This window comes from Sus scrofa, chromosome 7 (assembly GCF_054392235.1).
Source record: "Sus scrofa isolate SSC_HxYL_T2T_F1_AM1 chromosome 7, Sscrofa_HxYL_maternal_Yorkshire_Landrace_v2.0, whole genome shotgun sequence".
In the NCBI taxonomy this organism is placed as follows: domain Eukaryota; kingdom Metazoa; phylum Chordata; class Mammalia; order Artiodactyla; family Suidae; genus Sus; species Sus scrofa.
Genome location: NC_139389.1, coordinates 46,477,426 through 46,504,882, shown reverse-complemented (window position 1 = coordinate 46,504,882; position 27,457 = coordinate 46,477,426). Strand labels below are relative to the sequence as shown.

Here is a 27,457-nt window from a genome sequence, read left to right as displayed (position 1 = left end):
TTCTGCAAAAAGTATACTTTTTTTGGAGTGTCTTTGTGGTGCAGTGGGTTAAGGATCTGGTGTTGTCACTGCAGCAGCTCAGGTTGCTTCTGTGGCACAGGTCCGACCCCCCAGCACTTCCACATGCTATGGGCATGGCCGGAAACAGTATACTTTCTTCCTCAAACATAACTCAGGAAACTGCACTAAGAACCATGGAAATTGAGGGGCAGGGGAATAGAGATGGCAGCTCTCTACCAGGTGGCAATCTGGAAGAATTTTAGCTCCCGTTTCTTCTTTCTTGATGTGTAGTTATTTGTGTGCTTGTTTTCTCTCTAGACCAAGCTCCTAGAGAGTAGAAATCATACCTAATTGAGCCGTGATCCCTAGTACTTAGCACAGAGTCTGGAAACTCCTCCATATGTGTTTGTTTTGCTTTTTAGGGCCTCGACCACCGTATATGGAGGTTCCCAGGCTAGGGGTCCAATTAGAGCTGCAGCTGCCAGCCTACACCACAGCCACAGCAACTCGGGATCCTTACCCCACTGAGTGAGGCCAGGGATGGAACCCACAACCTCATGGTTCCAAGTCGGATTTGTTTCCGCTGCAGCAGACAGGAACTCCCTCCATAGGCGTTTGGTGCCTAAAGCCAGATGCCCCGATTCCTACCTCTGTCTCAAGAGCATGAAGACTTGAAGCAGAGCCAGAGCCTGCACCCAGGTCCCAGCCCCTTGAGGACAGCAAGGCTGAGGCCTCCCTGAGCAATGCGGTTTCAGTGCCCCTAGAAGGTGGAGTTTCTTTTTTTTCCCTTCCCTTCCCCCAGTAATCCCCTGGCTACTGTCATCAGGGAGCACTAGGACCCCTCTCCCGGAGCAAGGGCTCCCATCCACCGGGCAGAAGGCTTTAACCAGCCTAAGGGAAGGTATCTGGTCTTTCCTCTGGGAATGTCCCTGCAGAACCCACAGCCTCTGCTCCTAACTAAGCAGCCAGATGATCCTTCTAACTCTTTCTCATGGGACACACCCATTGCAAACGGCCTGAAGAGGCTAGAATGTCATGTTGGACACATGTTTGTCCTTAGCAGGAAGGGAAGCTCTGCTGCAGGACACCACTGCCAAAGAGGTTAAGGGATGCATTCACTGATGGAATTGTTCTCGCCATAATTATTCGAACTTCCGTTAGTTCCATGAGAACAATTTCCTAAGGGGGTGGCGGTGAGGGTGGGGGTTGGAGGGAGCAATTCAACCATAAAGTAAGGAGTATAAATATAAATTCTAGACCCCGAAGAAAAATTTGAGGAAACTTATACCCTCGCCCCCAGAAGTTTCCCCTCTGGTAGTTTCCCTAACATTTTGGGTAGAGTCGCACTTGTGAGGGAAGGGCCTTCTGGGGCTGATTTTACAGATAAGGTTACAGAGGTGTTTTCCTACGCAGTGTGGTCAAATGCGTGAAGCCAAAGAGACAGGTGCTAATTCTGGAAAAAGTCTTATGTAAAAGAGCTTTTCATTTTTTACCTATCCCTTCGCTTTCTTGAACCTGCAGAAACAAAAGACATATAATTATTCAGGGAAACTTCCTGCAGATTGAGGCTCATTTATCTAACTTGTTTTTCCCTCTTCCTTAAGCGGCCGTGTGAGCGGGGGAGGGAGACCAGAGATGTCCAGCACTAAACCTTCTCACAGACCAACTTTAATTTGTAACTGTGTGGAAAGGCTGAGCAATAAAAATCCTATCCCTTTGCTGGCTGGGCTACTTTTTGATAGTGATAAATATATTTAATAACAGAACTCCCACTCAACACTTACCGTTTTCTTCTGGGAAAAGCGGCCATTCCTCTTTGCAAAATCAAGACAATCACAGTTGCACATTTTCCCAAATCTTTGGCTGTATTGCAATGGTTGTTTCATTTTGTAATCTCCAACTAAACATTTCCTAACCATGGATTAACAATATAGTTACTGACTGGTTTCTTTTAACAGTATTTATCCAACATAACAAAATAAACTGCAATTTGTTATACTTTTTTTTACAAAACATTTTATAAATATTTTTACAAAATGTATACAAAGCAATTTCAAGTGAGACATACTATACAAATGAAGGTATTGAAGCAAATAAAGCCCACACCACACTGACAGTGAGTGACGCGTCCTCTTTAAGTCAAGTCAGTCTGTAAGGCCTCCCTAATCTAACAAAATCTACTAAATTCTTCACAGCTAAAATAGTTCTTTTTCTTAATTGCCAGTTTAAAATTTGCTTTTATCTTTAGGCAGTACTTAAGGACACAGAAAATCAAACGCTTAATAACAAATTCACGCTTTTCCACAACAACAGAAAGGGGGAAAAAAAGAAAGAAAGAAAATGATTTTTGTTACTGAGTACAAGTAGTTCTAAAACTGAATTTTGACTAAGGAACCTGAACAAGTGAATGTTGGCCATCCCAGGCGGAGCTCTAACCCTTTCCCAGAGGGGCCTGGACATGCGAGTTATGACCTAATCACAGGAGTAAAATACATTTCGTAATCGTCATTCGTCATTATCTAGAATCTTCCCTCAATAAAAAGTAAACTTACATACAAGGACACAAAAATTTACAAGTTTCATTTTGGTAAATTAGGCTCTCCGTTTGCTAGACAGGTGTCAGGGCTTAAAGAACCCTTTCAGATGGTAGATTGAAAAGCTAGGACTGGGGCGGCAGGGCAGAACAGGGCAGAAAGAGAAGTGACAACGTACATGAAGCTTATCTCATCTTCTAAGAATTCCATTGATTAAGTAATTAATGTAACTTCATACGTGAAGGCTTCTGGGCATGACTTTCCACAATGAGAAGAATTTGATCGGGAGGGACCATCCCTAAGCCTTGCTAGGAATTAGGGGAGCATGAGGCCTAAGAGAAGAAGGGCCTCTGAAATCATGGGGTTCAGGGCAGGGTGTCACCCCAGAGCTGCCCAAACAGAAAGTTCCAACTGGCAACACCAACTTATCTTTCTAATATGTTACAATACAAGAAAAGGGGGAATCCGCAACTTGGACATTGGCACAAGTAAGGAAACCATGGCAACCGTAAAACGGCCCAGATTTTCCAATTTCTATTGGCTCGGGGGTGGGGGCAGGGAGAAGGTGAAGGCTGGCTGTCTCGAAGGGTTTCTTTGTGCAGGGGATGAAGGGGCGGGGAGAGTCTAGGTCTTCTGTTGCTGTGTTTTCTAGGAATCAGAAGCCTTCCTTTCCATCACAGGCCAACCTGGAAAAGAAATGCCCAACACGATGCCAGTGGGGTCGTCCCCCTTCTGGGAACGGCCAGAGGCAGATCCTGGCAACGAGTCAGAGGAAAGGCCAGCGAGTGCTCCTCAAAAGCCAGAGAGATGGACAGAGGAAAGGAGAGAGCGGGTGGGCGTGTGCACACCGCAGCCAAAACGACCTCCGGATCAGAACAGCCCAGACCCACGCACGCATGCACACCTGTACGTATGAGGGTACACACAACGCCACATGTGGCTTTCCCAGTGCTGGGAGATACTGCCGGTTACAATGACATTGAGGATGAAAGTGACAACAGAAACGCGATGGCCTGGGGCAGGTATACAAGAGAGGAAAATGGGGAAAGCTCCCTGAAAAGAAATATAAATAAATAAAGCACTAAGTCACGTTCACGAACGTGGACATGGGCCAAACACAAACCGTGACAGGGCTGTCCTTTGGCTCTCAAGTGGGAATCCCGTGTCTCAGATCTCTCCTCTCGGTGGTGGGCTGGCCGGCTGGCTACCTTTGGTTTGTCTGTGTTTTGGTAATGATCGCTGCGGGGTGGGGGTGGGGGGCGACTACCGTTCTCAGACAACAAGAAGCAGAAACAAGGCCAAAGTCCCCTTAACGTTTAAACTGAAAAATTACAACATAGTTTTCAAATGAAAGTGCTTTTGATGCGCTTGGCTATTTGTTGTGGGAGAGGGTGCGAAGAGAGGTTAAATGAAACAAAACCCAGCAACCAACAAAAACATACGTTGTATGTTGACTAGATCCAATGATAGAATGCAAAACGCTTGTTTTTTTTCTCAATAGTTAACATATATATGCTTTTACATATATACATATTATATTCCTCATGGCTCTACCCCGGCTTCCCCTATACACTGTGCCTTTTAACTGGTTTCTCTTTGCCTTTATTTAGCCTGGCGAGATTACCTCGAGTCATGCTGTCGCAACTCAGAACAAAATGTTCCCTAGATGAGATTCAACGTGGATATGCGGAAAAGGTGAGGTTTTGCTCTGGGAGCATCAGAAAAGCACTTGAACGATGAACAAGGAAGCCCTGCGGAGCCCTGCGTGTGCGCTGCGGGTGCCCACGCCTGGGCTGTGGGTCCGGGCAGCCGGGACGGACTGCTCAGAGCCGGCTGAGGGGAGAGCCACGGTTCTCCCGACCACCACAACCCCAAGACACCACCCCCCAAAGCCAAAATTTGGAGATGCAGTGGGATATTTTTTTAAAAAGTATCTTCTATCAGTCCCATTTGATTTTCTTTAATAAGTCTTGTTCTTTTCAAATGACTTATGATTGTCAGGATTTTACCCAGGGCCAAGTATACTGTGATCTCACTGAGTTACAGTGTTTTCTTTCTTTTTTTAAATAAAACAAACAAAAAAGGACTCTAAGCACTTTCCAAACACTTGAAATGTGTAGGGCCTATCAGACTGCTTTCTAACAAGGATCAGTCTTCCTAAAGGATTTCCCTGTAACCACGACGAGTATTGCTCTGAAACAAAGGATGGGGTCGAGATTAGAAAGAATAACCTGTGATGAAAGATCAAGCAGGCTGGAGACAGGAGACCGTTTCCATCGCTTTTGCCAGGGAAGGATGTGACTTGTCCGCGGGGCGGGCGGGTCCCGGGCCGGGGCGGGGAGGACTGCGGCTATTAACACTCTAGGATGCTATTTACAGCTGCTTCTAAAATGGAGTCCGTTTCTACGACGCCTTCACTGTGGTCCGGGATGAACTTTTCCAGGCAGTTTTCCTGCGAAGCCATTGGAGAAAAGCTGGGGAAGTCTAACTCCACAGAGCCGCTAACCGTGGGGTCACTCTGGGGCTGCCGCCCAGCCTTTTTGAGTTCCAAGATGTTCTTAAACGTTGTCTCTAAGCTCTTCGTGAGCTGGAGATCCGGCTGCGGCTCGCCGGACCCTCGCATGATATCCGTGTGTAAAACCTCATTCTTTGGAGAATTCCTCAGAGACTTGTCCTGGAAGGAGCTGTTACACGTCAGCTCCAGGTGAGAGTCCGCTAGGATGCTGGAGGGTTTGCTCTCAGGACCGTGGTCTGGTCTGGACGAGTTTTTCCGGTGTCCTTCCGGGCCGGGCGAGCACTCGCTGCCTTTCAGGGAGTCTCTCCGGCTGCCTTTGTCGTCGGACGCACTCTGGTACTGAACTGAGCCCATTTTGTCAAATTTCAGGGCTCTGCCGAGGCATTCGGTTTTTTTGGAAATGCTTCCTTCTGCGGAGACCACGACGTGATTAGGCACTAGATGAAATTGGTCATGATTTGTTGGTTCTGCCATGCCTGGTTTGGCTCGGTCTCTGCTCTGGGCCTTGGCCGGCAGATGCACAGAACTGGCTGCTTTACTGCCTGGCTGGTCACTCCTGCCAAACTGCATCTCAGGAGCAGCTTTACTGGGTTTGAAGGAACAACAGAAATCGGCCTGAAAACCCTCTGGAAAAGGAAACAAAGAGAATATTAATGAAAGAATGAGAGAAGAAGGCCCTCAGTGGGCCAGTGCAAACCCACCCTCTCCAGCCCAGCCCACCCACCGAGTCGGTCTTTCACAGCCAGGAAGGCGCAGAAGCACAATACCTGCAGGGTGGGGGAGGACAAACCTCTTTGAAAAGATGCTAGAGGGCTCTCTTGCTCTTTTTTGTTTTTGTTTTTGCTTTTTAAGGACAGAACCTGCAGCAAACGGAGATTCCCAGGATAGGGGTTGAATAGGAGCTGTAGCTGCCAGCCTATGCCACAGCCACAGCAATATCAGATCCTTAACCCACTGAGCAAGCCAGGGATCGAACCCGCAACCTCATTGTTCCTAGTTGGATTTGTTTCTGCTGCACCACGATGGGAACCCATCAACATTTCTTTTATAGGACGGTGAAAATATGTGTAAAAACCAATATTCCATGAACTGTTTTAATGTTATTTATTATTTGATTTATTTATTTTCTTCTTAGGGCCCCAACTGTCGCATATGGAAGTTCCAAGGCTAGGGGTCCAATCAGAGCCGCAGCTGCCGGCCTACATCACAGCCACAGTAATGCTGGATCCTTAATCCCCTGAGTGAGGCCAGGGATTGAACCTGCATCCTCATGGATATTAGTTGGGTTCATTACTGCTGAGCCACGATGGGAACTCCAAGTTATTTGATTTAAAACTTTTTTTTGGCTATGCATGTGGAAGTTCCCCAGGCCAGGAATCAAACTCATGCTACGGCAGTGACAACAGCAGATCCTTAATTCATGGAGCCACCAGGGAATTCTGGGTTTAAAACATTTTAAAGGCTAGAAAAAAATAAACAGAACTCATTTTTTTTTTTTTTTTTGCTATTTCTTGGGCCACTCCAGCGGCATATGGAGGTTCCCAGGTTAGGGGTCGAATCGGAGCTGTAGCCACCAGCCTACGCCAGAGCCACAGCAACGTGGGATTCGAGCCACGTCTGCAACCTACACCACAGCTCATGGCAACGCCGGATCGTTAACCCACTGAGCAAGGGCAGGGACCGAACCCGCAACCTCATGGTTCCTAGTCAGATTCCTTAACCACTGCGCCACGACGGGAACTCATTTTTTTTTTTCTTTTTATGGGCACACCTGTGGCATATGGAAGTTCCCAGGCTAGAGGTCGAATTGGAGCTACAGCTACAGGCCTATACCACAGATACAGAAACACCAGATTCGAGCTGCATCTGAGACCTGCACCACAGCTCATGGCCATGCTGGATCCTTAACCCACTGAGCAAGGTCAGGGATTGAACCTGCATCTTCACAGACACAATGTCAGGTTCTTAACCCACTGAGCCACAATGGGAAACCCAAGAATTCGTTTTTAAAAGCAGAATGTGGGTCAAACCTGGCACACATGCACTGGCAGGAAGCCAACAGGGTGAGAGAATGGTACCTACAAGGAGCACTGCAGTCTACCAGCCTGTGGGCAGGGACTGAGTTTCACTGATTCACCCACCCCCGGGGGGCCTTGCACATAGTAACACCATCCACTGAGGTTTAGTTGCTTCTGGGAAGCCTTCTGACTTTCTTTAGTTCTCAAAAACTAGAGAAAGACTGAGAAGTTTGAGTTGACAATGGGAAGAAGAATCATTTAATTGATGCAAACTATTGCATTTGGAGTGGATAGATAAGTAACGAGGTCCTGCTGTGTAGCACAGGGAACTGTATCTGACCACTTGTAATGGAACATGATGGAGGTTTACATGAGAAAAAGAATGTATATTTACATGTATGACTGGGTCACTTTGCTATAAAGTAGAAACTGACACAACACTGTAAATCAACTATAATAAAAACATTTAAAAAAAAAAGAATCACTTAACGGAATGGAAAATTGCAGTTGGGATTTTGCAGTACACAGACCTACTCAAGAGTATTCATATCTTGCTTGCCACTCTGGGTTTTTATTCCCCAGAATCCAGGATCCACCTTCAGGCCTCCTACCCCAAAGGTTGGTTCCCCAAAGCCTCGGCTCCTGAACCATGGCAGCAGCTCTCCTCTGCTTTTACTCTGAAGTGTCTTACCGGGGTCCACGAGGGCCAGACGCTTGTCCCGGGAGAGGGCAGCTCTCTCCTCCTGGTTGAACATTCTGTCGATCATCACCATCTCAGCAGAGGGATTGATCCGCTGCAAACGAGAGGCTGTAGTCATTTCAGATGCCTTTTTTTTTTTTTTGTCTTTTTGTCTTTTCTAGGGCCGCTCCCTCGGCATACGGAGGTTCCCAGGCTAGGGGTCTAATCGGAGCTGTAGCCACTGGCCTACGCCAGAGCCACAGCAATGAGGGATCCAAGCTGCGTCTGCGACCCACACCACAGCTCACGGCAACGCCGGATCCTTAACCCACTGAGCAAGGCCAGGCATTGAACCTGCAACCTCATGGTTCCTAGTCAGATTCGTTAACCACTGCGCCACAGCGGGAACTCCTCAGATGCCTTTTAGCAAGCATACAAGTACAAACATCTCTCTGTGTCTTTGGGACAAAGGAAGCAATCAGAAAGGAGAATGTGGGCTTAGGTTGCAACTGTGGCTTGGATCTGATCCCTGGTCTAGGAACTCCATATGCCACAGGGTGGCCAGTAAGAAAAAAGAAACCAACAAGGAAAAAAAGAGAAAAGGAGAATGTGGTCTAAAGGTTCCGGTCCCATTTTGTTGCATGTATCCTTGCTACATACATAGGATGTGCTTTTTTAAAAAAATTGCACTTTTGGGGAAAAGGTAATTTACAACACTGGTACAAACTTCAAAAGGTACTAAAGGAGATGTGAAAGTAAGCCTTCCTTCTTTGCCTCCCCAGCATCGTGCCACGCAGTTTAATAAACTTCTCCAGAGATATTTTATGTGCACACTCAAATTTACATTCGTCTTTATTTTTGCACAAAAATGGCAGTAACTTACACTGTTCTGTACTTTTTTTTCCCTTGGCTAGGCTCTCAGCACAGAAATTCCAGGGCCAGGGATGGAACCCAAGCCAAAGTAGTAACAAGAGCCACAGCAGTGACAATGCCAGATCCTTAATCCACTGAGCCATCATGGAACTCCTGTTCTGTACGTTTCTTATTTCCTCCTAAGAAAATTTCCAATATGTTGGAAATATTTTCTTTCTTTTTTTTTCTTTTTATTTTGAGGGCGGCACCCTGTGGCATATGGAGGTTCCCAGGCTAGGGGTTGAATGGGAGCTGTAGCTGCTGGCCTACACCACAGCCACAGCAAAGGCAATGCCAGATCTGAGCTGTATCTGTGACCTATGCCACAGCTTTCAGCAACACTGGATCCTTAACCCACTGAGTGAGGACCCATAATATCCTCATGGATACTAGTCAAGTTCTTAACCCGCTGAGCCACAAGAGGAACTCCTGGAAATCTTTTCAATAGGATGTTTCACTTTATATTGTACTATGCTATAATTATATTTTTTTATTAAGGCTTTCCTTAGAATTATTTTTGGCTGTATAGAATCAAATCTTAACTATAAGAACAACAATTTCAGACTTTGGTAGTATAATTTTATTTTTATTATTATTAATTTTTTGCTGCAACTGCAGCACACTGAAGGTCCTGGGTCAGGGATCAAACCCGTGCCCCAGCTGCAACCTGTGCCACAGCTGTGGCTTTTTTTTTTTTTAATAAATGTATATAAGTACTGTCACACTTTGTTACATTGCACTTTGCAGATACTATGTTTTTTGTTTTGTTTTGTTTTGTTTTGTTTGTCTTTTTGTTTTATTGCCTTTTCTAGGGCCGCTCCAGAGGCATATGGAGGTTCCCAGGCTAGGGGTCTAATCGGAGCTGTAGCCACTGGCCTACGCCAGAGCCACAGCAACACAGGATCCGAGCCGAGTCTTTACCACAGCTCATGGCAATGCTGGATCCTTAACCCACTGAGTAAGGCCAGGGATCGAACCCGCAACCTCATGGTTCCTAGTCGGATACGTTAACCACTGCGCCACGACGAGAACTCCTGGGTTTTTTTTAATTGAAGGTTTGTGGCAACCCTGAGTCAAGAGAGTCTATCAGCACCATTTTTCCAACATTTGCTCACTTCCTGTCTCTGTAGCCCATTCTGGTAATTATCCCAATATTTCAAAACCTCAGCCAGCAAAATGATTACAACTCACTTGAAGGCACAGATGAGGGTTAGTTAGCATATTTTAGGAATGAATTTTTAAAATTATGGTATGCACATTGTTGCTTCAGATGCAACACTACTACATACATTGTAGAGCACAGCATAGTATAAACATAACTTTTACATGCACTGGGAAACCAAAAAGTTTGTGTGAATCACTTTAAAGCGATATTCACTTTACTGCCGTTGTCTATAACCAAACCCACAGTATCTCTGAGATATGTCTGTAAATATATACATTTTAGTAAAAACACATACATACACATATTTATACTATACTGTATACACGATGTGTATAATGTAATTTAGCTAATCTCCCAAAGTACTTTTTTTTTTTTTTTTGGCTGCATCCACGACATGAAGAAGTTCCTGGGCTACGGATAGAACCCACGCCACAGCAGCGACCTGAGTCACAGCAGTGACAATGACAGATTCTTAATCTGCTAAGCCACCAGGGAACTCCCCCAAGATACATTTTTAAAGCTGACTCAAAGCCACTTAAGAGATCAATTTGCTAACGTCTATATGATTTTAGCACTGCTTCTAGCTTCTAAAAATCTCAGACAGGTTTGGTCTATCATTTTCTGAGCTATCTTACTCCTTTCTCTAATTATCTGGTGCTTTAAAAACTAATTTTAGTTTTTATTTGGGGGCGATGAGAATGTTCTGGAATTAGGGAGTGGTGATGGGTGCACAGTCTTGTGAACATACTCAAATCCATCAGGTTGTACATTTAGAAAATAAGCATGATTTTTATGACACATTAGTGATCTCTCAATTGAAAACAAGACGAAACTAATTTTAATGTCTGTCACCACCTCATCTTTTCAGATATTACTCTGAACGATCTTCACCAACAGTATTGCCAGGCCTCTCCCATGTCTTCCAGCTGGTGAGAGGCAGTAGACAGCCTTGGAGTGTGGATGGGAGTTCGGTGGTCCTAGTCTGCATCCTAGCTCTGCTAGTTACACTGCAAACTTACTGGCCATATAATGTTGGGCAAATTGGGTAACCAACGCCCTAGCTCCTCACTGGGAACCAGGAAAACAATAGCACTGATTGTGGTCAACCATGTAAAGCACAGCAAATGTAGCTGCTGTTGGTATTAGGTACAGTCAAAGATAAGTTTTTTCCTACAATTTTAAGTGTCACTATCTTTTTTTTTTGGCCACACCATTGGCATGTTTAAGTTCCTAGGCCAGGATCTGAGTCCATGGCACAGCAGTGACAGGAGCTGCTGGAGTTACAACACCAGATCCTTAACCCACTGCACCACAAAGGAACTCCTTAAGTATCTGTGCCTTTTAAACTATGTTGGGAAAATGTAATTCCTTGAAGTTTTTCTCTCTGAATTAGGAGCTGTGACCTGTGGAGTTTAAGAAACAAATGTGCCTGGTAGCAGAACTTTACCATGGCGTCTTCCAGAAGCAGGCATCTGTACTTGTTAAGCATAGCTTGGGTCCTTTTTAGGAGCTGAGTGGCAACTGTTTCGAATTCATTGTCAACTTTAAAAAGAGAGAAAGGAAAATAGTAAGAGAGTGCAAAAAACCACCTGGTCTTTCACTGCTTAGGGCCGAAACGCTTTGCTCTTCCATTATTCAAACACGTCCGGCACTGTCTCTTCTTGGTTTAGCTCTTCCTCGGTTAATCATCATGCTTCTGCACTGCTTCCCTCACTGTTCACTGGCCTGTGACCTCAGAAACTCATAACAAATTTTTTTGGTCATGCCACAGTATGTGGATGTTCTCAGGCCAGGGACTGAACCCACACCACAGCAGCAACCTGAGCCACAGCAGTGACAACACCGGATTCTCAACCTGCTGTGCCACCAGGGAACTCCAGAAACTCCTCTTTTTTTCCCCCATTTTTCGCCCCCCTGCAGTATACAGGCCAGGCCATATCCCAAGCCAGGGATCAGATCCGAGCCACAATTGCGACCTAAGCCACAGCTGTGGCAATGTTGGATCCTTAACCTACTGTGCTGGGCAGGGGATTGAACGTGCTTCCCAGTTCTCCCAAGACACTGCCTATCCCACTGTGCCACAGTGGGAACTCTCTGAAACTCTTTTTTTTTTTTTTTTTTTTTTTTGTCTTTTTGCTATTTCTTTGGGCCGCTCCCACGGCATATGGAGGTTCCCAGGCTAGGGGTTGAATCGGAGCTGGAGCCACCGGCCTATGCCAGAGCCACAGCAACGCGGGATCCGAGCCGCGTCTGTGACCTACACCACAGCTCACGGCAATGCCAGATCGTTAACCCACTGAGCAAGGGCAGGGATCGAACCCGCAACCTCATGGTTCCTAGTCGGATTCGTTAACCACTGCACCACGACAGGAACTCCTGAAACTCATTTTAAAACTAGTTTAACTTTACTCTAATTAGGATACTCTAGTAAAGTTAAAACTAGTTTAACTTTACTCTAATTAGGATACCATAATGCCTTTAAGATCATCTATAAAAGAAAACCAGACAAGCAGCAAACATCAGAGAATGATCTACTAATTTACGTGACCTAAGCCACCACTTCCTTCCAATAGCAAGAAAATATGAAATTGTTGAGACCGTGAAGTCCTACTGTCTGGGCTGGGAAGACCTGTTTCACGTAATGACACCAACTGGTCTGTGGTCTGTCCTTTTGTGTCTTCAAAGGCCTCACCTTTTCTACTTCACTCTTTGCAGAGCCTCCACATCCCTGTTTAATGTTGGACGTGGCTGCTCTTCCCGGGACCTCCAGGAAAGGTCATGGGGACTGACGGCTGCTCTGATCAGAGACTCGGCTCAGGGAGCAAGACTGGTGGCAGCCACAGGGAGATGAAGGCAGTGGAGGGCATGACGGGGTCAAGGCTGGGAAGGGTGGTGCGAAGGAGGGTGAACTCGGCCGCAGCACAGCTGGGAGAGGCAGCGGGGCCTGAGGTCAGAATGGGTCAGGTTCTAGGCTGGGATAAGGGGACCTTATCGCTATACTTTTTGCCAGTTTCTTGACATATAGCACTGCTTTTTGGGGGCTATGATATCTATCTAATTCCTAAAACGGATAGTAACAGCTAAGGGTATGTATTCTGCTTAAACACAAGGACTGTGCCTAAAGCACCATGCAGAGCACCTAGTCCGGGGCTGTCCTGTCTGTAGCCAGAGTCCAAACAATGCTCTGGATTCCCTGCCCTCAAATGTGTCCATAAAATACTCAGATATGTGGGGATCCTGTCACAGAATGTTGAGAATAAGAAGTCACAACCCTGAACAAGGACTGGGAAATCGAGTACGTTGGGGACAAGTTAGGCCTGGCTACCGTCCAGGGCTACATGGCTCTGGCTCTTCCGTGGGGCGTCCCTAGGAGGGCCTCTGGTGTCAGGGTAGCCCTCTGAGGCCCAGCCTGTTTACCTTTCCTCAGGTCCTCCTCCGTGGGCATGGAGCCCTGGCACACGTGGTAGGAGAGCAGCCTTTGCACCGCGTCGCTCAGTGATCGGAACTGACTTTTGTCGGGTGTCACCGCGTGGGCTTGGTCCCTCTGTAACTGCTGGAGAATGCTGTGAAAGAGAAATTGCCAATGTCGCTGTGAAGCCATGGTAAGAAATCTAACCACAAAGGCTATTTGCATGCAAAGACAATAAGACCCACAGGAACGTTAGTATTATAGCAGAGCAGCTCTGCTTTGTTTTTTTTTTTTTTCTTCAGTTTTATACTTTGTATACCATGATGGGCTTAGAGTTTAGTCTAGCCATCTCCACGGGGGACTCAAACTATGACCCTGGCCTCCAAAGCACAGTGTTCCCACCAGCCATTCAAGTTCAGGCGCTCACACAGGCCTTGGCAATGCCTGCCCATTGGTCAGCTAAGGTTATGGTAACATTTCTGTTCTCAACATGGGCCTTTATCACACCATGCTTCTCCTCAGAGACCCTGAGGCCAGTCAAAGGGTAAGGGTGGTTGCTAAAAAGACAAAGAACTATTCTCTTTAAGAACAAAAGGGTAGGAGTTCCCATCGTGGCACAGCAGAAACGAATGTAACTAGGAACCATGAGATTGCGGGTTCGATCCCTGGCCTTGCTCAGTGGGTTAAGGATCTGGCGTTGCCATGAGCTGTGGTGTAGGTCGCAGATCAGCTCAGATCTGATGTTGCTGTGGCTGTGGTGTAGGCCGGCAGCTGTAGCTCTGACTGGACCCTTAGCTTGGGAACCTCCATATGCCACAGATGTAACCCTAAAAAGTAAAAAGAAAAAACCAAAAACCCAACAAAGGGGTAAACAGTAGGCTCAAACTACATTTGAGGTACACACACACACACACACACACACACACACACACACATATATACACTCATGTATATATATATTCATACACACATATATAGGTCCTAATGGAAATATACTATAGGGAAAGATTTTCAAAGTATACTTTAAAAAATATATAGTATTATAACCTGACTTCTGCTGTATATTTGTTGAAGGTTAGGAACTTAGAAAAATGTTCAAAATGGGTCATTTCCGAAGGTAACTCACAAAGCTCCTTTAGTTAGTTGTTTTGCAGCAGGCCTCTTTTGTCCTCCCGAATGACCATCCACCTAAAGACAAAACACATCTCTTATTAGTCCCTTTTGTGGAAAAAATAAGTAGGATACAGTTACACATAAAGGTCACTATGTTTCAAATATTTTCAACTCCGTATTAAGACCAGATTCTAAGAATGCAGAATCTGCCCTGCTGAAAAATGAAACAAGGACGTCCACAGACCTATGTGGCAAAGTTGCGCTGGATCAAGATTATGGAAAGCAGTGCTATCAGTTCCTTGGAAGGATGCAGCTTGGACCTTAAGGCCTCGATTCCCAACTCCCTCTATAAATGCTTTATTACATTTTTGAAGAAACATATTTGTAAGTAGTGGCTCCATGAACATCTGAAAATTTAGTAGTTGGTCCTTAATTCATCTTCTCTGTGGTAAGTGAGGGAGCAAGCACTTCTGAGCTCCTGTCACATCTGGCCCAGGTGTGTGATCTACCAGGGCGTTTCCTAGATCACGGTAAGGAATATATATGCCTTAAGTCAGACCTGAGAACTGAGCCAGTTCCTTCACTGAGTATTCCAGCAGGTCTAGTCTATTACAAATTTCATTAAATTTTATTTATGTATTAACTGGTGAGTTTGATGGGGAAGAAACCAAGGCCTTAGAAAACAAAACAAAAAATATCCCCCTCCTTTTTAGACCAGTGGATGGGTTAAAAGACCATAGGGACTGACTACTTCACACAATCCTGCAGGAAAGAAAAATCTGTATATAACTAAGAGGAACAGATGTACTTTTGACAAGATAGTGATCATTACCATTCAACAGTAAACTACATTTTTTGAGTGCCAACCATGTGTTGGCTGTTGGTATATTATTAATTCATGGGGAAATGACAGCACTGTAAATAAGAGAGCAATAGAACAGACACGTTCATCCTATCGACATTGACATAACGAGGCCTGGCCCACAGGGAAGGTCTTCGGAGAACACTTTCGTGGGCACACAGGGCGACGGGGCTGACTGCACAGATGATGCCAGACACAGCTAGCAAGCAGAAGGTGACACGATCGGATTTTCTTTCAGTCACGCTGAGCATTAAGAAGCAGTGCAAACTGGCTTCTACCTGTACAGCTGGCTGGCCAGGAGATGATCCAACTACTTTTTCCTGCTGTGGCTGTGTGGTTCCTAAGGACGCCGGTATAACTTTGCTTCCAGAATCCTGCCCTGTTAGCATGAACACATAAGACAATGTTCAACAGAAACAGTAAATCAGGCCCATGGTGTAACCCCAAGAGGCCAAGGTAACACTGACTCTGGAACATCCGAGCGGGATTTCTTTATCATGGATGCTCATGGTGAGGAAGGAAAGCAGGAAATACATTCATTCATCTACCAAAGCTCTAGAGGCAGAGGTGGGGATTATGAAAGCTCATTTAGGTAATAAATAGAAATAAACACATAAATAAATGGTAATAAATGAAAGCCGTCGGGGTTCCAGTTTCAAATTATCTGAGGTCTGAGGAATCGGCCTCAAACTGGTAATCCGTCAGGACTAACGAACCCCAAAATACCCACAATTTAAGGGAAGAGAGGCCCAACTAGGGGACTGACTAGGAGTGTCCATGCTTTCATCTTTTCTAGCACTGAGTAGTGCAGGTGTTCAAAGCTTTAGAAGAAGTGGAAGACACAGCCCAGGGTACTTTTTTACTTTCCGTCTTGGGTGAGGGGGAGGGATTCTAACTATACACATGCAAAGCAAGGTGAAGATAGTCACCAAGTGTCACCTGCCATATGATACTAGATGTTATTGTTTCTAAGTAGCACATTTTTTTTCATATCATTTACTGTGTTGTAATTTAAAGAGAAGTGCTTTCGTTTTTAGTGGTACATAAAATGGTAGTACAGATGCAAAATGGTATATATTATTTGGGTGGAAAGGAAACAGAAAGAAGAAAGGATCAGAGTGAAGGTGGGGTTGAAAAGATGAAAAGGACAGATGCAGGATGAGGGGTGCGTGAAGTGTTCCCAGGTGCTGGGAGGTCAGGACTGGCTGAGCAGAGCTCACGGCGCGGAATCCTAACCTGGCAGCGCAGTGCTCAAGAGGCCTGGGATGGGCGCTTGCCTCAAGCCCTCTGCAGTCTTGGAAGCAGAAATGGGGGACGTCTGATTCAAACTTTTTTTCTGAGCCTGTGAAAAATATTGCCCAAAGGGAAAAATTAATTTCATAGGTAAAAGCTTTAAGAGATCCCTTAATACGCCCACCAAGCCTGTCACAGACTCTCCAGCATCACTGTCAGGTTAGATTCTCAAACAAAAGTTTAAAAACATTATTCTCCTATCACATCGGGAAAACTGCCAAGATAACATCCTTACTGCTTCGGGAGCACATGACTTTTTTAAAAAATAAATAAATGGTATTACCCGGCCTGATCTCCCACTTTATCAGACATGACCTTGAACGACTTACTTCCAGCTACTGGACAAAGAAAACAAAATCCATATATACATAAGTAGTACAACTTTAAGAAAAGCAAGGAAGAAATCACCATAAAAGACAGGAGAAGGGGTGAGGCTAGGAGGGTGCAGAGAAGGGGGTATTTTGGGGGGAATGGTGATATTCTATTTCTGGAGTGGAGAGATGCATGAGTATTTGCTTTTTAATTATTTGTTAACTGTACATGTATGTTTCATACATTTTTCTCTAAATGTGTTTTTTCACAATACAAAAGAGTAAAAAGAAAAACAAAACAAAAAACCTCTGAACAATCTAATCTAATGCCAAAGCTTGAAAATTTGTCATCACTGAAAGGGATAAAGTAGTGCTGTGTCTAAAAGCAAGGTACTACCTACAGCGGACACGTCTCGTTTGAGCAGGTTCTGGTGGCAGTGTGCCACAGCCCCCGCCTGCGCACCCACCAGTGTGGGGGCTGAATGCTGGCATGAGTGCATTTTGACCTTCCAGTTACTGCCAGTGTGCCTCATGGTGTCCCCTCCCTCGGGACCAAAAGGATCTCTCCTGCTGTCCTGCTGTTATGTGGGGCAACACAGAGGTTGGGTGGGGCTGGTAGGGCCTGGGTGGTATTAGAACCGTAAACTACTGGGCACTCGGTGTGGCCACCACACTAGAGTCCCCTCCATTCACCAGGTCTATGTTTGGAAAGCTCTGCTGCCCCAGGGGCCACCCTCTTTCCAGATGTTTGCTGGTCACTGTCATTCTCAGTCCTCTTATTTTCAGAGCAGGAATGCTGTCTGCACCCCCGGCACCAGAACGGCCTGACACCATAGTGAGCACACAGTAAATAGTTGTTAAATGAAATTCCTACTGGGAATTCCTGTAGTGGCTCAGTGGAAACAATCCAGCTGGTAACTATGAGGTTGTGGGTTCAATCCCTGGCCTTGCTCAGTGGGTTAAGGATCTGGCATTGCCATGAGCTGTGGTGTAGGCCACAGAGGCGGCTCGGATCTGGCATTCCTGTGGCTGTGGCTGTGGCTGTGGCTGTGGCTGGCAGCTGTAGCTCCAATTCCACCCCTAGCCTGGGAACTTCCATACACCATGGGTGCAGCCCTAAAAAGCAAAAATAAAAAAAAACCTAGAAAAGAAGTGAATGAATTCCATTGCAACGTAAGTCATAGGGGTCTGGACCTCCTCCTAGTTCAATCCCCCTCCCCAGGAGCCAGCAACTTTCATCCCCCCAAAATTTAGGTTGCCCCCCCAATTGACAATCTTTTCCAGAAATAAAATTTATCATTCTGTGTTTTTTTTTTCCTCTAAACTCCTAAGAGATTTGCTCTTGAAATGCATTTTCTTCATATTTTGATATTTTGTTAAGAACTTAGCTCTAGGAGTTCCCATCATGGCGCAGTGGAAACAAATCTGACTAGGAACCATGATGTTGCAGGTTCGATCCTGGCCTCGCTCAGTGGGTTAAGGATCTGGTGTTGCCATGAGCTGTGGTGTAGGCTGCAGACACGGCTCAGATCCTGTGTTGCTGTGGCTGTGGTGTAGGCTGGCAGCTATAGCTCTGATTGGACCCCTAGCATGAGAACCTCCATATGCCGAGGGTGCAGCCCCCCTCCCCAAAAAAAGAATTTAGCTCCAAGAACTCTGCTGGGATCAATGCACAATTTTCTTTTTTTTGGGGGGGAGGGTGCTGTGGCATGTAGTGGCTTGATGCGGGATCTATTTCCAGACCAGGGATTGAGCCCAGGCCACACTAGTGAAAGAGCTGAGTCCTAACCACTAGATTACCAGGGAACTCCCTCAATGGACAATTTTAACTCTTTGGATCCTGTGCATCTCTTGATATCATGTGAACATAGAGAAACCCCCAGTGGATCAGGATCCTCTATATGTCTGTGGTACACTTTATAAGACACCAATGACAAATTAGCACGATGACAGTCATTAAATAATACGCATTTGCTGAGTGAGGGAGGCCACTGGGATTTCCCAGCCCATGCTCTTCTCTGGGAATTGCCCGCCTGCTACAGAAAAGAGCAGGAGCTGGCACGCTAGAGAACACACGAAGGTCTGTCACCTGCCTTCCAGAGGGCGTTAAGAGCTAGAGTCCAGGGTGCAAGCACCTTTCCCCAATGAGAAAGTGCCAAGCCTTCCAGAGAGCAGCTTCTCTACCCAGAGGGGTGCCTTTTCCATCTTTGCTCAGAGGGGCACTTTTTCCTAATTTGAACTAAGACTCCATGGAGAGCAGCAGAGGCCCGGCATGGCTACCGCCTCCTGTAGCCCAGGCCTGGTTCCTCTGGTTGAGGCTGCCAGGACCCCAGGTGGGCCAACCAAACTCTCTCTCCTTGGAATTTAGCATAGGGAGATGGGGAGGGAATCCCAAGGGCAGTGGTTCTCAAGTTCAAGTCTATAGACTAATTAAATCACAATCACTTGGGAGAGCTTCTGAAAGACGTTTCTGGGTTCCATCCGCAAAGACTGATTCAGAAATCCAATGTAGGGCTTAGGAATCTATGATTTTAAAAAGCTCTCCAGTTTTATTTTTATTTTTATTTTGTTTTTTTAATCTCTTTAGGACTGCACCTTGACATATGGAGGTTCCCAGGCTAGGGGTCGAATTGGAGGTTAGCTGCCGACCTATGCCAAAGCCATAGCAATGCAGGATCCGAGCAGTGTCTGTGACCTGCACCACAGCTCACGGCAACGCTGAATCCTTAACCCACTGAGCAAGGCCAGGGATCAAACCCGCATCCTCATGGATGCTAGTTGTGTTCGTTAACTGCTGAGCCAAGATGGGAACTCCTTAAAAAAGCTCTCCAGTTGATTTTGATGCATTGCTAAGTTTTGGAAATTACTGCTCTTGCCGGCCTCTGTTAAATGCTTGGGTAACATTGTAAAGTTGGCCTGGGGTGGCTATTTTGGTCCAGAAGAGTGAGAGAAAGCCCTGAAGGAGAGAGGAGGCCAAGGGAATAGCAGAGAGCCTGGATTCTGACCTTTATAAAGGAGCTACACTACACAAGATGTTCTTCTTCTTCTTTTTTTTTTTTTTTGGTCTTTTTGCCATTTTCTTGGGCCGCTCCCGCGGCATATGGAGGTTCCCGGGCTAGGGGTCGAATTGGAGCTATAGCCACCAGCCTACGCCAGAGCCACAGCAACATCAGACCCGAGCCACGTCTGCAACCTACACCATAGCTTACGGCAACGCTGGATCCTTAACCCACTGAGCAAGGGCAGGGATCGAACCTGCAACCTCATGGTTCCCAGTCGGATTTGTTAACCACTGAGCCATGATGGGAACTTCAAGACGTTCTTTTTTGCTAAACATGTTAGGGTGAATTTCTGAGAGCTGCAACCTTGACTAAGACATTTGGGTGTTAACTGTACACACCACACCATGGTAATCACAGAGAAGGCAGCCGAAGGACAGCACACTCAGTCTTTGCCCTCTGCAAGTTTACCGTCTGGAAAACACGCAGGCCCACCCAAACCCAACCGGCAGCAGCGCACCACAATTATGGCGTCCAACCTCAGGCCCTCGTCCCTGACCAGCCATCTTCTCTTTCCCCGGGCCAGCTCCTTGCTCATTTTCCACAGAAGGCTATTTCATGGTCTTCAAACCTGTCAGCCAGGTGAGAATTCATTCAACTTTCTACCACCAAAGCCACAACCCCACCTGCACCCCACTCATCCCTTCCCCCTTTTCTTGGTACAATGCAAGAAGCATCCTTCCTTTTTTCTACACAGAATCCCACCAATGTTCTGGAATTCGTGTCCTTCTCCTTCCCATACGCTTTCAAGAAAGCTCAATCCTTTCCCATGTCTTAGAAAAACAGCTCGTCCCCCGACCCCGCCTCCTCATTGGAGCGGTTGTCATTTTCTGGAGGGCATCTCTGCTCACTCAGTCTACTGCAAACTGGCTTCCACACATTTGTTTACACTCCATGCAAACAAGTCTTAACCAAGGTCAACACCTGCCTCCTTCCTCCTCCCGCCCGCTTCCCAGTGACACTCCTCCGCTCCGTGGACCCCAGCCCTCCCACCTGCCACGTTTTCCTTTCTTGCCTTCTAAAATCTTGAACCCTATTGGTTTTACTCCTCCTCTCTGGAATATTCTGAGTCTTACCCATGGACTCCTCTTTCTGTGTCCACCCCCTAAGTGCTGAGGTGCTCTGGGGTTCTCTTCTGGCTGTTCTTCCACCCCATTTACACACTCATCCTGATTGTTTCATTGTCAGACACATGCTGCTCAACCGGCCAATCACAATTTAGTCCACATTTCATGCTGTGGACCAGCACAGGCAGCTGTTTCCCAAACAGCGTGGTGGTCCCACATGTACCTCACATTTGACAAACGTATCCTAAATGTAACTCAGAACGTCTCTTCCAACCACAGTTTCTTCCCACGTTCTCTATTTCGGTGAACCTGGGTGTCACCACCAGGAACCTCTGAGTCACCCTTATTCCTCCACGATAGCCAGTCAATCAACAGTTCTATCTAACCTGCCTCAAATCCATGCACTCCCCACCACTGCTGCCGCCTGTGGGCTAGTGTGAGTCTTCGCTACTTCATGCTTAGGGTGTGCCTCTGGCTCCTCAATATGACCTCAAGGGTCTGTATGATCTAGTGTCTGCTCACTACCTTTCCCACCTCCAGTCTTTCCGTCTCACTTGAACATGCTTTCCTTCCCCCGGAGTGCCCTCTGTGCTCTCTTCTCTCTCCAGGCTTTGCACGTGCTGATTTCACTGCCTGAACGTTCTTTGCTCAAACCCTCCCAAACTGGCTAACTCTTCCGTCTCCCTTTGTAGGGCTCAGTCAGACACCACTATTTCACTGAAATCTGCCCAAACCACCCCACCTAGGTGAGAGGCTCCTTTTTGGACGGAGCCTGGTGCTCTGGACTGCTTCCCCCGGGGCACTTCAAGTACTGTCTTGTGGCTGTCAGCTCATCTGCTGCCTCCTGCCTGCAGGATTCTGGTGTATCCCTGAACGTGGCCCTGGGCTGCCAGCAGAGGCCAAATCAGTGAAGGAAATGGCACAGTGACTATGCACGTGGTGGGCAGTAGAAACAAAAAGTGCAGAGAAGACATCAGCAGAGGGACTGAGAAAGGGTTCATTCTTCCAGGGGCTTTGGACGCCCTGAGGGAGGGAGGCGTTTAGACCAGCGGGGAAAGGACATTCAGTGAATACCCACAGCTAAGGCTGGAGGCTCGCGATGAGTCTGGCCTGTTTGGGGAACCATGAGGGATCCAGCCTGGCTAACCTGGAGGGGGTTCAACTTGAGACCCTTAATGGCCAGCCTAGAAGTTTGTACTTTCTCCTGTGCAATGGGAAGCTCCCAGACGATTTGGTTCAGGTCACAGAGCAAGTGTCTGAGGAAGATTAATGCAGTGGAAGCCAGACTTTAGGAAGAGGCTGAAGGCAGATTAATCACCCAGACAATTGTTCCGGTTGTCTAATTACAATATGAATGGGTCTTGGAAATCACCTAGCCCAGCAGTCTTCACTCCTGGTTGTACTTTAGAGTCACTTGGGGAGCTCTTGAAAAATGTTAATGTCTGGAGCCTTTACTCCAGATGGTTTTTTTTTTTTTTTTAATGATTTTAATTTATTCCATTATAGCTGGTTTACAGTGTTCTGTCAATTTTCTACTGTACAGCAAGGGGACCCAGTCACACATACACATATACATTCCTTTTTCTCACATTATCATGCTCCATCTTAAGTGACTAGCTCTAGTTCCCAGGGCTATACAGCAGGATCTCAATGCTTATCCATTCCAAAGGTAATAGTTTGCATCCATTAACCCCAAATTCCCAATCCATTCCACTCCCTCCCCCTCCCCCTTGGCAACCATAAGTCTGTTCTCCAAGTCCATGATTTTTCTTTTCTGTGGAAAGGTTCACTTGTGCCGTATATTAGATTCCAGATGTAAGTGATATCATGTGGTATTTGTCTAATCCAGACTGTTTAAATCAGAATTTATGAGGGTGAGGAGTTCCTGTTGTGGCTCAGTGGTTAAGGATACGGCGTTGCCGTGAGCTGTGATGTAGGTCGCAGATGTGGCTCAGATCCTGCATTGCTGTGGCTGTGGTATAGGCTGGAAGCTACAGCTTTGACTGGACCCCTAGCCTGGGAACCTCCATATGCCGCCGGTGTGACCCTAAAAAGACAAAAAGACAAAAAAAAAAAAAAAAGAATTTATGGGGGTGAGACCCAGGCATCCATATTTTTACAAAGCTCCCCACATGATTCTAGGGATCTTCATTTTCAAGAAGAGAAAACTAGGGCTCCCAGTGTAAGCTGTGAACTTAGATCACAAGCCCAGCCACTGGCAGAGCAGGACCTGTAAGTGAGCTATGATTCCTAATCCAGCTCTCATCGCCCCCATTATACTGCTGTCCCCTGTCAAAATCCAGCTCAGGGTCCAGATGTGGAAAGGAGAGAGACGGCTGCAGGCAACGTCCACCTTTACAGCAGCTTGCCCATGCTCTGAACCTCCATCTCCTTGACTGTGAAATGCGAACGACAATGCTACCAGTAGCCCCAAGATAAGGATTAGAAATAACAGACAGGAGTTCCCGTCGTGGCGCAGTGGTTAACGAATCCGACTAGGAACCATGAGGTTGCGGGTTCGGTCCCTGCCCTTGCTCAGTGGGTTAACGATCTGGCGTTGCCGTGAGCTGTGGTGTAGGTTGCAGACTCGGCTCGGATCCCGCGTTGCTGTGGCTCTGGCGTAGGCCGGTGGCTACAGCTCCGATTCAACCCCTAGCCTGGGAACCTCCATATGCCGAGGGAGCGGCCCAAGAAATAGCAACAACAACAACAACAACAACAACAAAAGACAAAAAGACAAAAAAAAAAAGAAATAACACAGACAGCCCCTGGTAAGCACCAGTTGTTAATAATATGACCACTATTTTCATTACTATAAGAAAGAATGGATATGAGACATTCAAAGAAGAATCTGTAGGATTTGGTAACTGATTAAAGGTACAGAAGGAAAGGAAAAAACAAGAGTGTCTAGAGTGTGAAGTCTAAATGTCTGAAGAGGCAGCGGCAAGGCAGGCAGGCTGAGCTGGACAGGGAGGAACAGGGAGGGGCAAAGAGCGCTGGAGACTTCAGTGGTGATCACTCCCAAAATCTCACACCCAGTGCAGGCTGGGTGCTGCTGGAGGAATTTGAAATCTACGAAATCATGTAGTGATCTGAAGAGATCTGGACTGAATTTATTTACTTTCATTTGATAGCCTAAATGCTCTTGCAAACTGTCCTCTTGAATCACCGCGGACTTTTGAAATATTAATCCATTTATAAGGAAGTTTAAATTCTGTAAATGACTCCACATTAAGAGATTTAAACGCACAGGGCTCTTTAGAGAAACAGCTGATGCGAGGGCTGAGGCAAGGCAATCACAAGACACGCCTCCAATATCTTGTGCCACAAAGTGCTCAAAGGAGGTGGGGACGTGTCAAAAGTAGAGAAGCCAGCTTATTTTTTTTTTCTTTTTGGGGCCACACCCACAGCATATGGAGGTTCCCAGGCTAGGGGTCGAATTGGAGCTATAGCTGCCAGCCTACACACAGCCACAGCAACCTGGGATCTGAGCTGCATCTGTGACCTATATCACAGTTCAAGGCAACGCCGGATCCTTAACCCACTGAGTGAGGCCAGGGATTGTACCTGCATCCTCATGGATGCTAGTTGGGTTCGTTAACTGCTGAGCCATGACGGGAACTCCAAGAAGCCAGTTTAAGTAAGCCTACGCTGACCAAATTTGGGACAATTTAAGCATCAAAAAGAATAAGGAAAGGAGTTCCCACTATGGTACAGTGGGTTAAGAATCTGAATGGCCCAGCTTGGGTTATTGCAGAGGTGTGGGTTGATCCCTGGCAGTGGGTTAAAGGATCCAGTGTTGCCACAGCTGAGGCTCAGATGGCAGGTATGGTTCTGATTCAATCTCTGGCCTGGGAACTTTCATATACCACAGGTGTGACCATGATATTTTCTTTCTTTTTTTTCTTTCTTTCTCTCTCTCTCTCTCTCTCTTTTTTTTTTTTTTTTTTTTTTTGTCTTTTTAGGGTTGTACTTAAGGCATATGGAGGTTCCCAGACCAGGGATAAAATTAGAGCTGTAGCTGCTAAGCTAAGCCACAGCCATAGCAATACCAGATGGGAGCCAGATTTGCAACCTACACCACAGCTCACAGCAACACCAGATCCTTAATCCACTGAGCAAAGCCAGGGATCAAACCCATGGCCTCATGGATGCTATTTCCACGAGGATTCGTTTCCGCTGAGCCACAATGGGAACTCCTCCCAATTTTTTTTTTTTTTAAAATTTTAAAAAAGAATAATGAAAGTGGGAGTTGGCGTTGCTGTGGCTGTGGCGTAGGACGACAGCTACAGCTCTGATTAGACCCCTAGCCTGGAAACCTCCATATGCCATGGGTGCAGCCCTAAAAAAAAGATAAAAAGACAAAAAAAAAAGAATAATGAAAACAATAGATTGCAACATTAGGTTTAAAAAGAATACATGATCTTTTAGAGATATACTGTAAAAAATTACAGATGAATTTATATGCCTGGATTAGCTTCAAAATAATACTGGGCATGGGAGTTCCCGTCGTGGCGCAGTGGTTAACGAATCCGACTAGGAACCATGAGGTCGCGGGTTCGGTCCCTGCCCTTGCTCAGTGGGTTAACGATCCGGCGTTGCCGTGAGCTGTGGTGTAGGTTGCAGACGCGGCTCGGATCCCGTGTTGCTGTGGCTCTGGTGTAGGCCGGTGGCTACAGCTTCGATTCAACCCCTAGCCTGGGAACCTCCATATGCCGCGGAAGCGGCCCAAGAGATAGCAACAACAACAACAAAAGACAAAAAAAAAAAAAAATAATAATACTGGGCAGAGGAGACAGTGGGGTATGGGTGAAACAGAAATAGCCATGAGTTGGTAAGCACTGAAGATGACTGAGCACGGGGGCACATTACACTACCTAGTCTACTTTTGCTAACATTTAAAACTCCCCCATAGGGAGTTCTGTTGTGGCTCAGTAGTAACGAACCCAACTAGTACCCATGATGACATGCGTTCTATCTGTGAATCTGGTGTTGCTGTGAGCTGTGATATAGGCTGGCAGCTGCAGCTCTGATTCGACCCCTAGCCTGGGAACTTCCATATGCTGCAAGTGTGGCCCGAAAAAGACAAAAATAATAATAAAAAAAATAAAATAACATTCGCCATAATAAAAAGTTTTAAAATGAATGCAGAAAAACTATGATTTCATAGTGTTTTACACATACAATGCAGTAAGAAGAAAAAGCTCTTCTTTATGGAAAAATCTTAGTCAATAACCATAGGTAGGATAATTAAAGTCATTTTGCAACCACTAAAGTAACATACATCAATGCAGTTAAATCCCTGGATTCTCATCAACAACAGGAGAGTCACGTGGTCCAAAAGCACCATCCTAGAGGTCATTTCTTCCTTACACCAGGAACAAGATACCTTTGAATACCTCGTGAAGAAGCCTAGCAGGGACCACCTTAACCAAGGGATCACATCAAAATCACCCATAATGGGACAAACCATTATGTGCCTTGCCAAAACCATCTTGTGGAATCTAATCAGGAGGAAACAGACACACACTGAAGGCCGCTCTACCTGATGACTGATCTAGGCTGCTGTAAGCCTAAAGAGATGTGGCAATGAAAATCAGTGCTCTCTGACTGCTTGCGAAAGTGGGGCATTGTCATAAGGACATTATTGGGTCAGGTGGAAGAACTCTGACATAATGTTATTAAATCCTGCCATTTGCAACTTACTTTCAAATGGTTCAGAGAAAAGAGCAGTTCGCTGCCTGCCTGGGCGTGGGTGTGTGTGTGTAGAGACACACACAGAGAGCACAAGTTGCAAACATAAACAACTGGTGACTCTAGGTGAATAGGTTCACTGTACTCTTCCAAAGTTTCTGTGGTTTTGAAAGTTTTCATAGTGGAAAAGGAGGGATGGGGATGTAAGTTCACTCTGCAAGAAGCTGGTTACATTGGTTGCCTGCAGGCAACTGGGTGGCTAGGAGACAGGAGGAAGGAAATTTTTCAAAGTAGAATATACCTTTCTATACCTTTTGAATTCTGAACCAAAAAAGTATATTATCTATACCAAAAACAAATAAATTTTATATTTAAAAACTCATTCCTGGAGTTCCTGCTGTGGCTCAGCGTTAACAAACCCAACTAGTATCCATGAGGATGCAGGTTCCATCCCTGGCCCTGCTCAGTGGGTTAAGGGTCCAGCATTGCTGTGATCTGCAGTGTAGGTCGAAGATGTGGCTAGGATTCCATGTTGTTGTGGTTGTGGTGTACGCCGGCAGCTATGGCTCCGATTTGACCCATAGCCTGGGAACTTCCATATGTCACAGGTGTGGCCCTAAAAAAAAAAAAAAGCCAAAAAAACCCCAAAATCAAAATCTCACTCCTGTCTAATATTGCTGAATTAAATTTTCCCAAATAGATAAGCACTGAAGGCCCCTGATAATGGTATTTTGTTCATTACAACATTCTACAAATTAATTTATACAGAAATTATGAAGTAAAAGAGTGGGAGTTTCCATCACGGCGCAGCAGAAACAAATCCGAC

General features: G+C 46.0%; 1 protein-coding gene across 14 annotated transcripts in view; it reads right to left on the bottom strand.

Annotated features, from left to right (window-relative positions):
- Positions 1–1,846: 1,846 nt before the first annotated feature.
- Positions 1,847–27,457, bottom strand: part of BICRAL (BICRA like chromatin remodeling complex associated protein) — a 109,297-nt gene continuing 83,686 nt past the window's right edge. For 12 of the 14 annotated variants that reach the window (XM_084968162.1, XM_003356632.6, XM_021098728.2 and 9 more), the window contains 7 exons: positions 16,444–16,549; positions 15,486–15,586; positions 14,359–14,420; positions 13,241–13,386; positions 11,271–11,365; positions 7,759–7,861; positions 1,847–5,675 (listed from right to left, as the gene is read on the bottom strand). In XM_084968162.1, the coding sequence (XP_084824288.1) occupies positions 4,888–5,675; positions 7,759–7,861; positions 11,271–11,365; positions 13,241–13,386; positions 14,359–14,420; positions 15,486–15,586; positions 16,444–16,549 (1,401 nt within the window). In that variant the 3' untranslated portion in view covers positions 1,847–4,887. Of the gene's footprint in view, positions 5,676–7,758; positions 7,862–11,270; positions 11,366–13,240; positions 13,387–14,279; positions 14,421–15,485; positions 15,587–16,443; positions 16,550–27,457 lie in introns of all 14 variants that reach the window. The other 2 variants (XR_014810173.1, XM_084968164.1) reach the window with 1 other exon arrangement.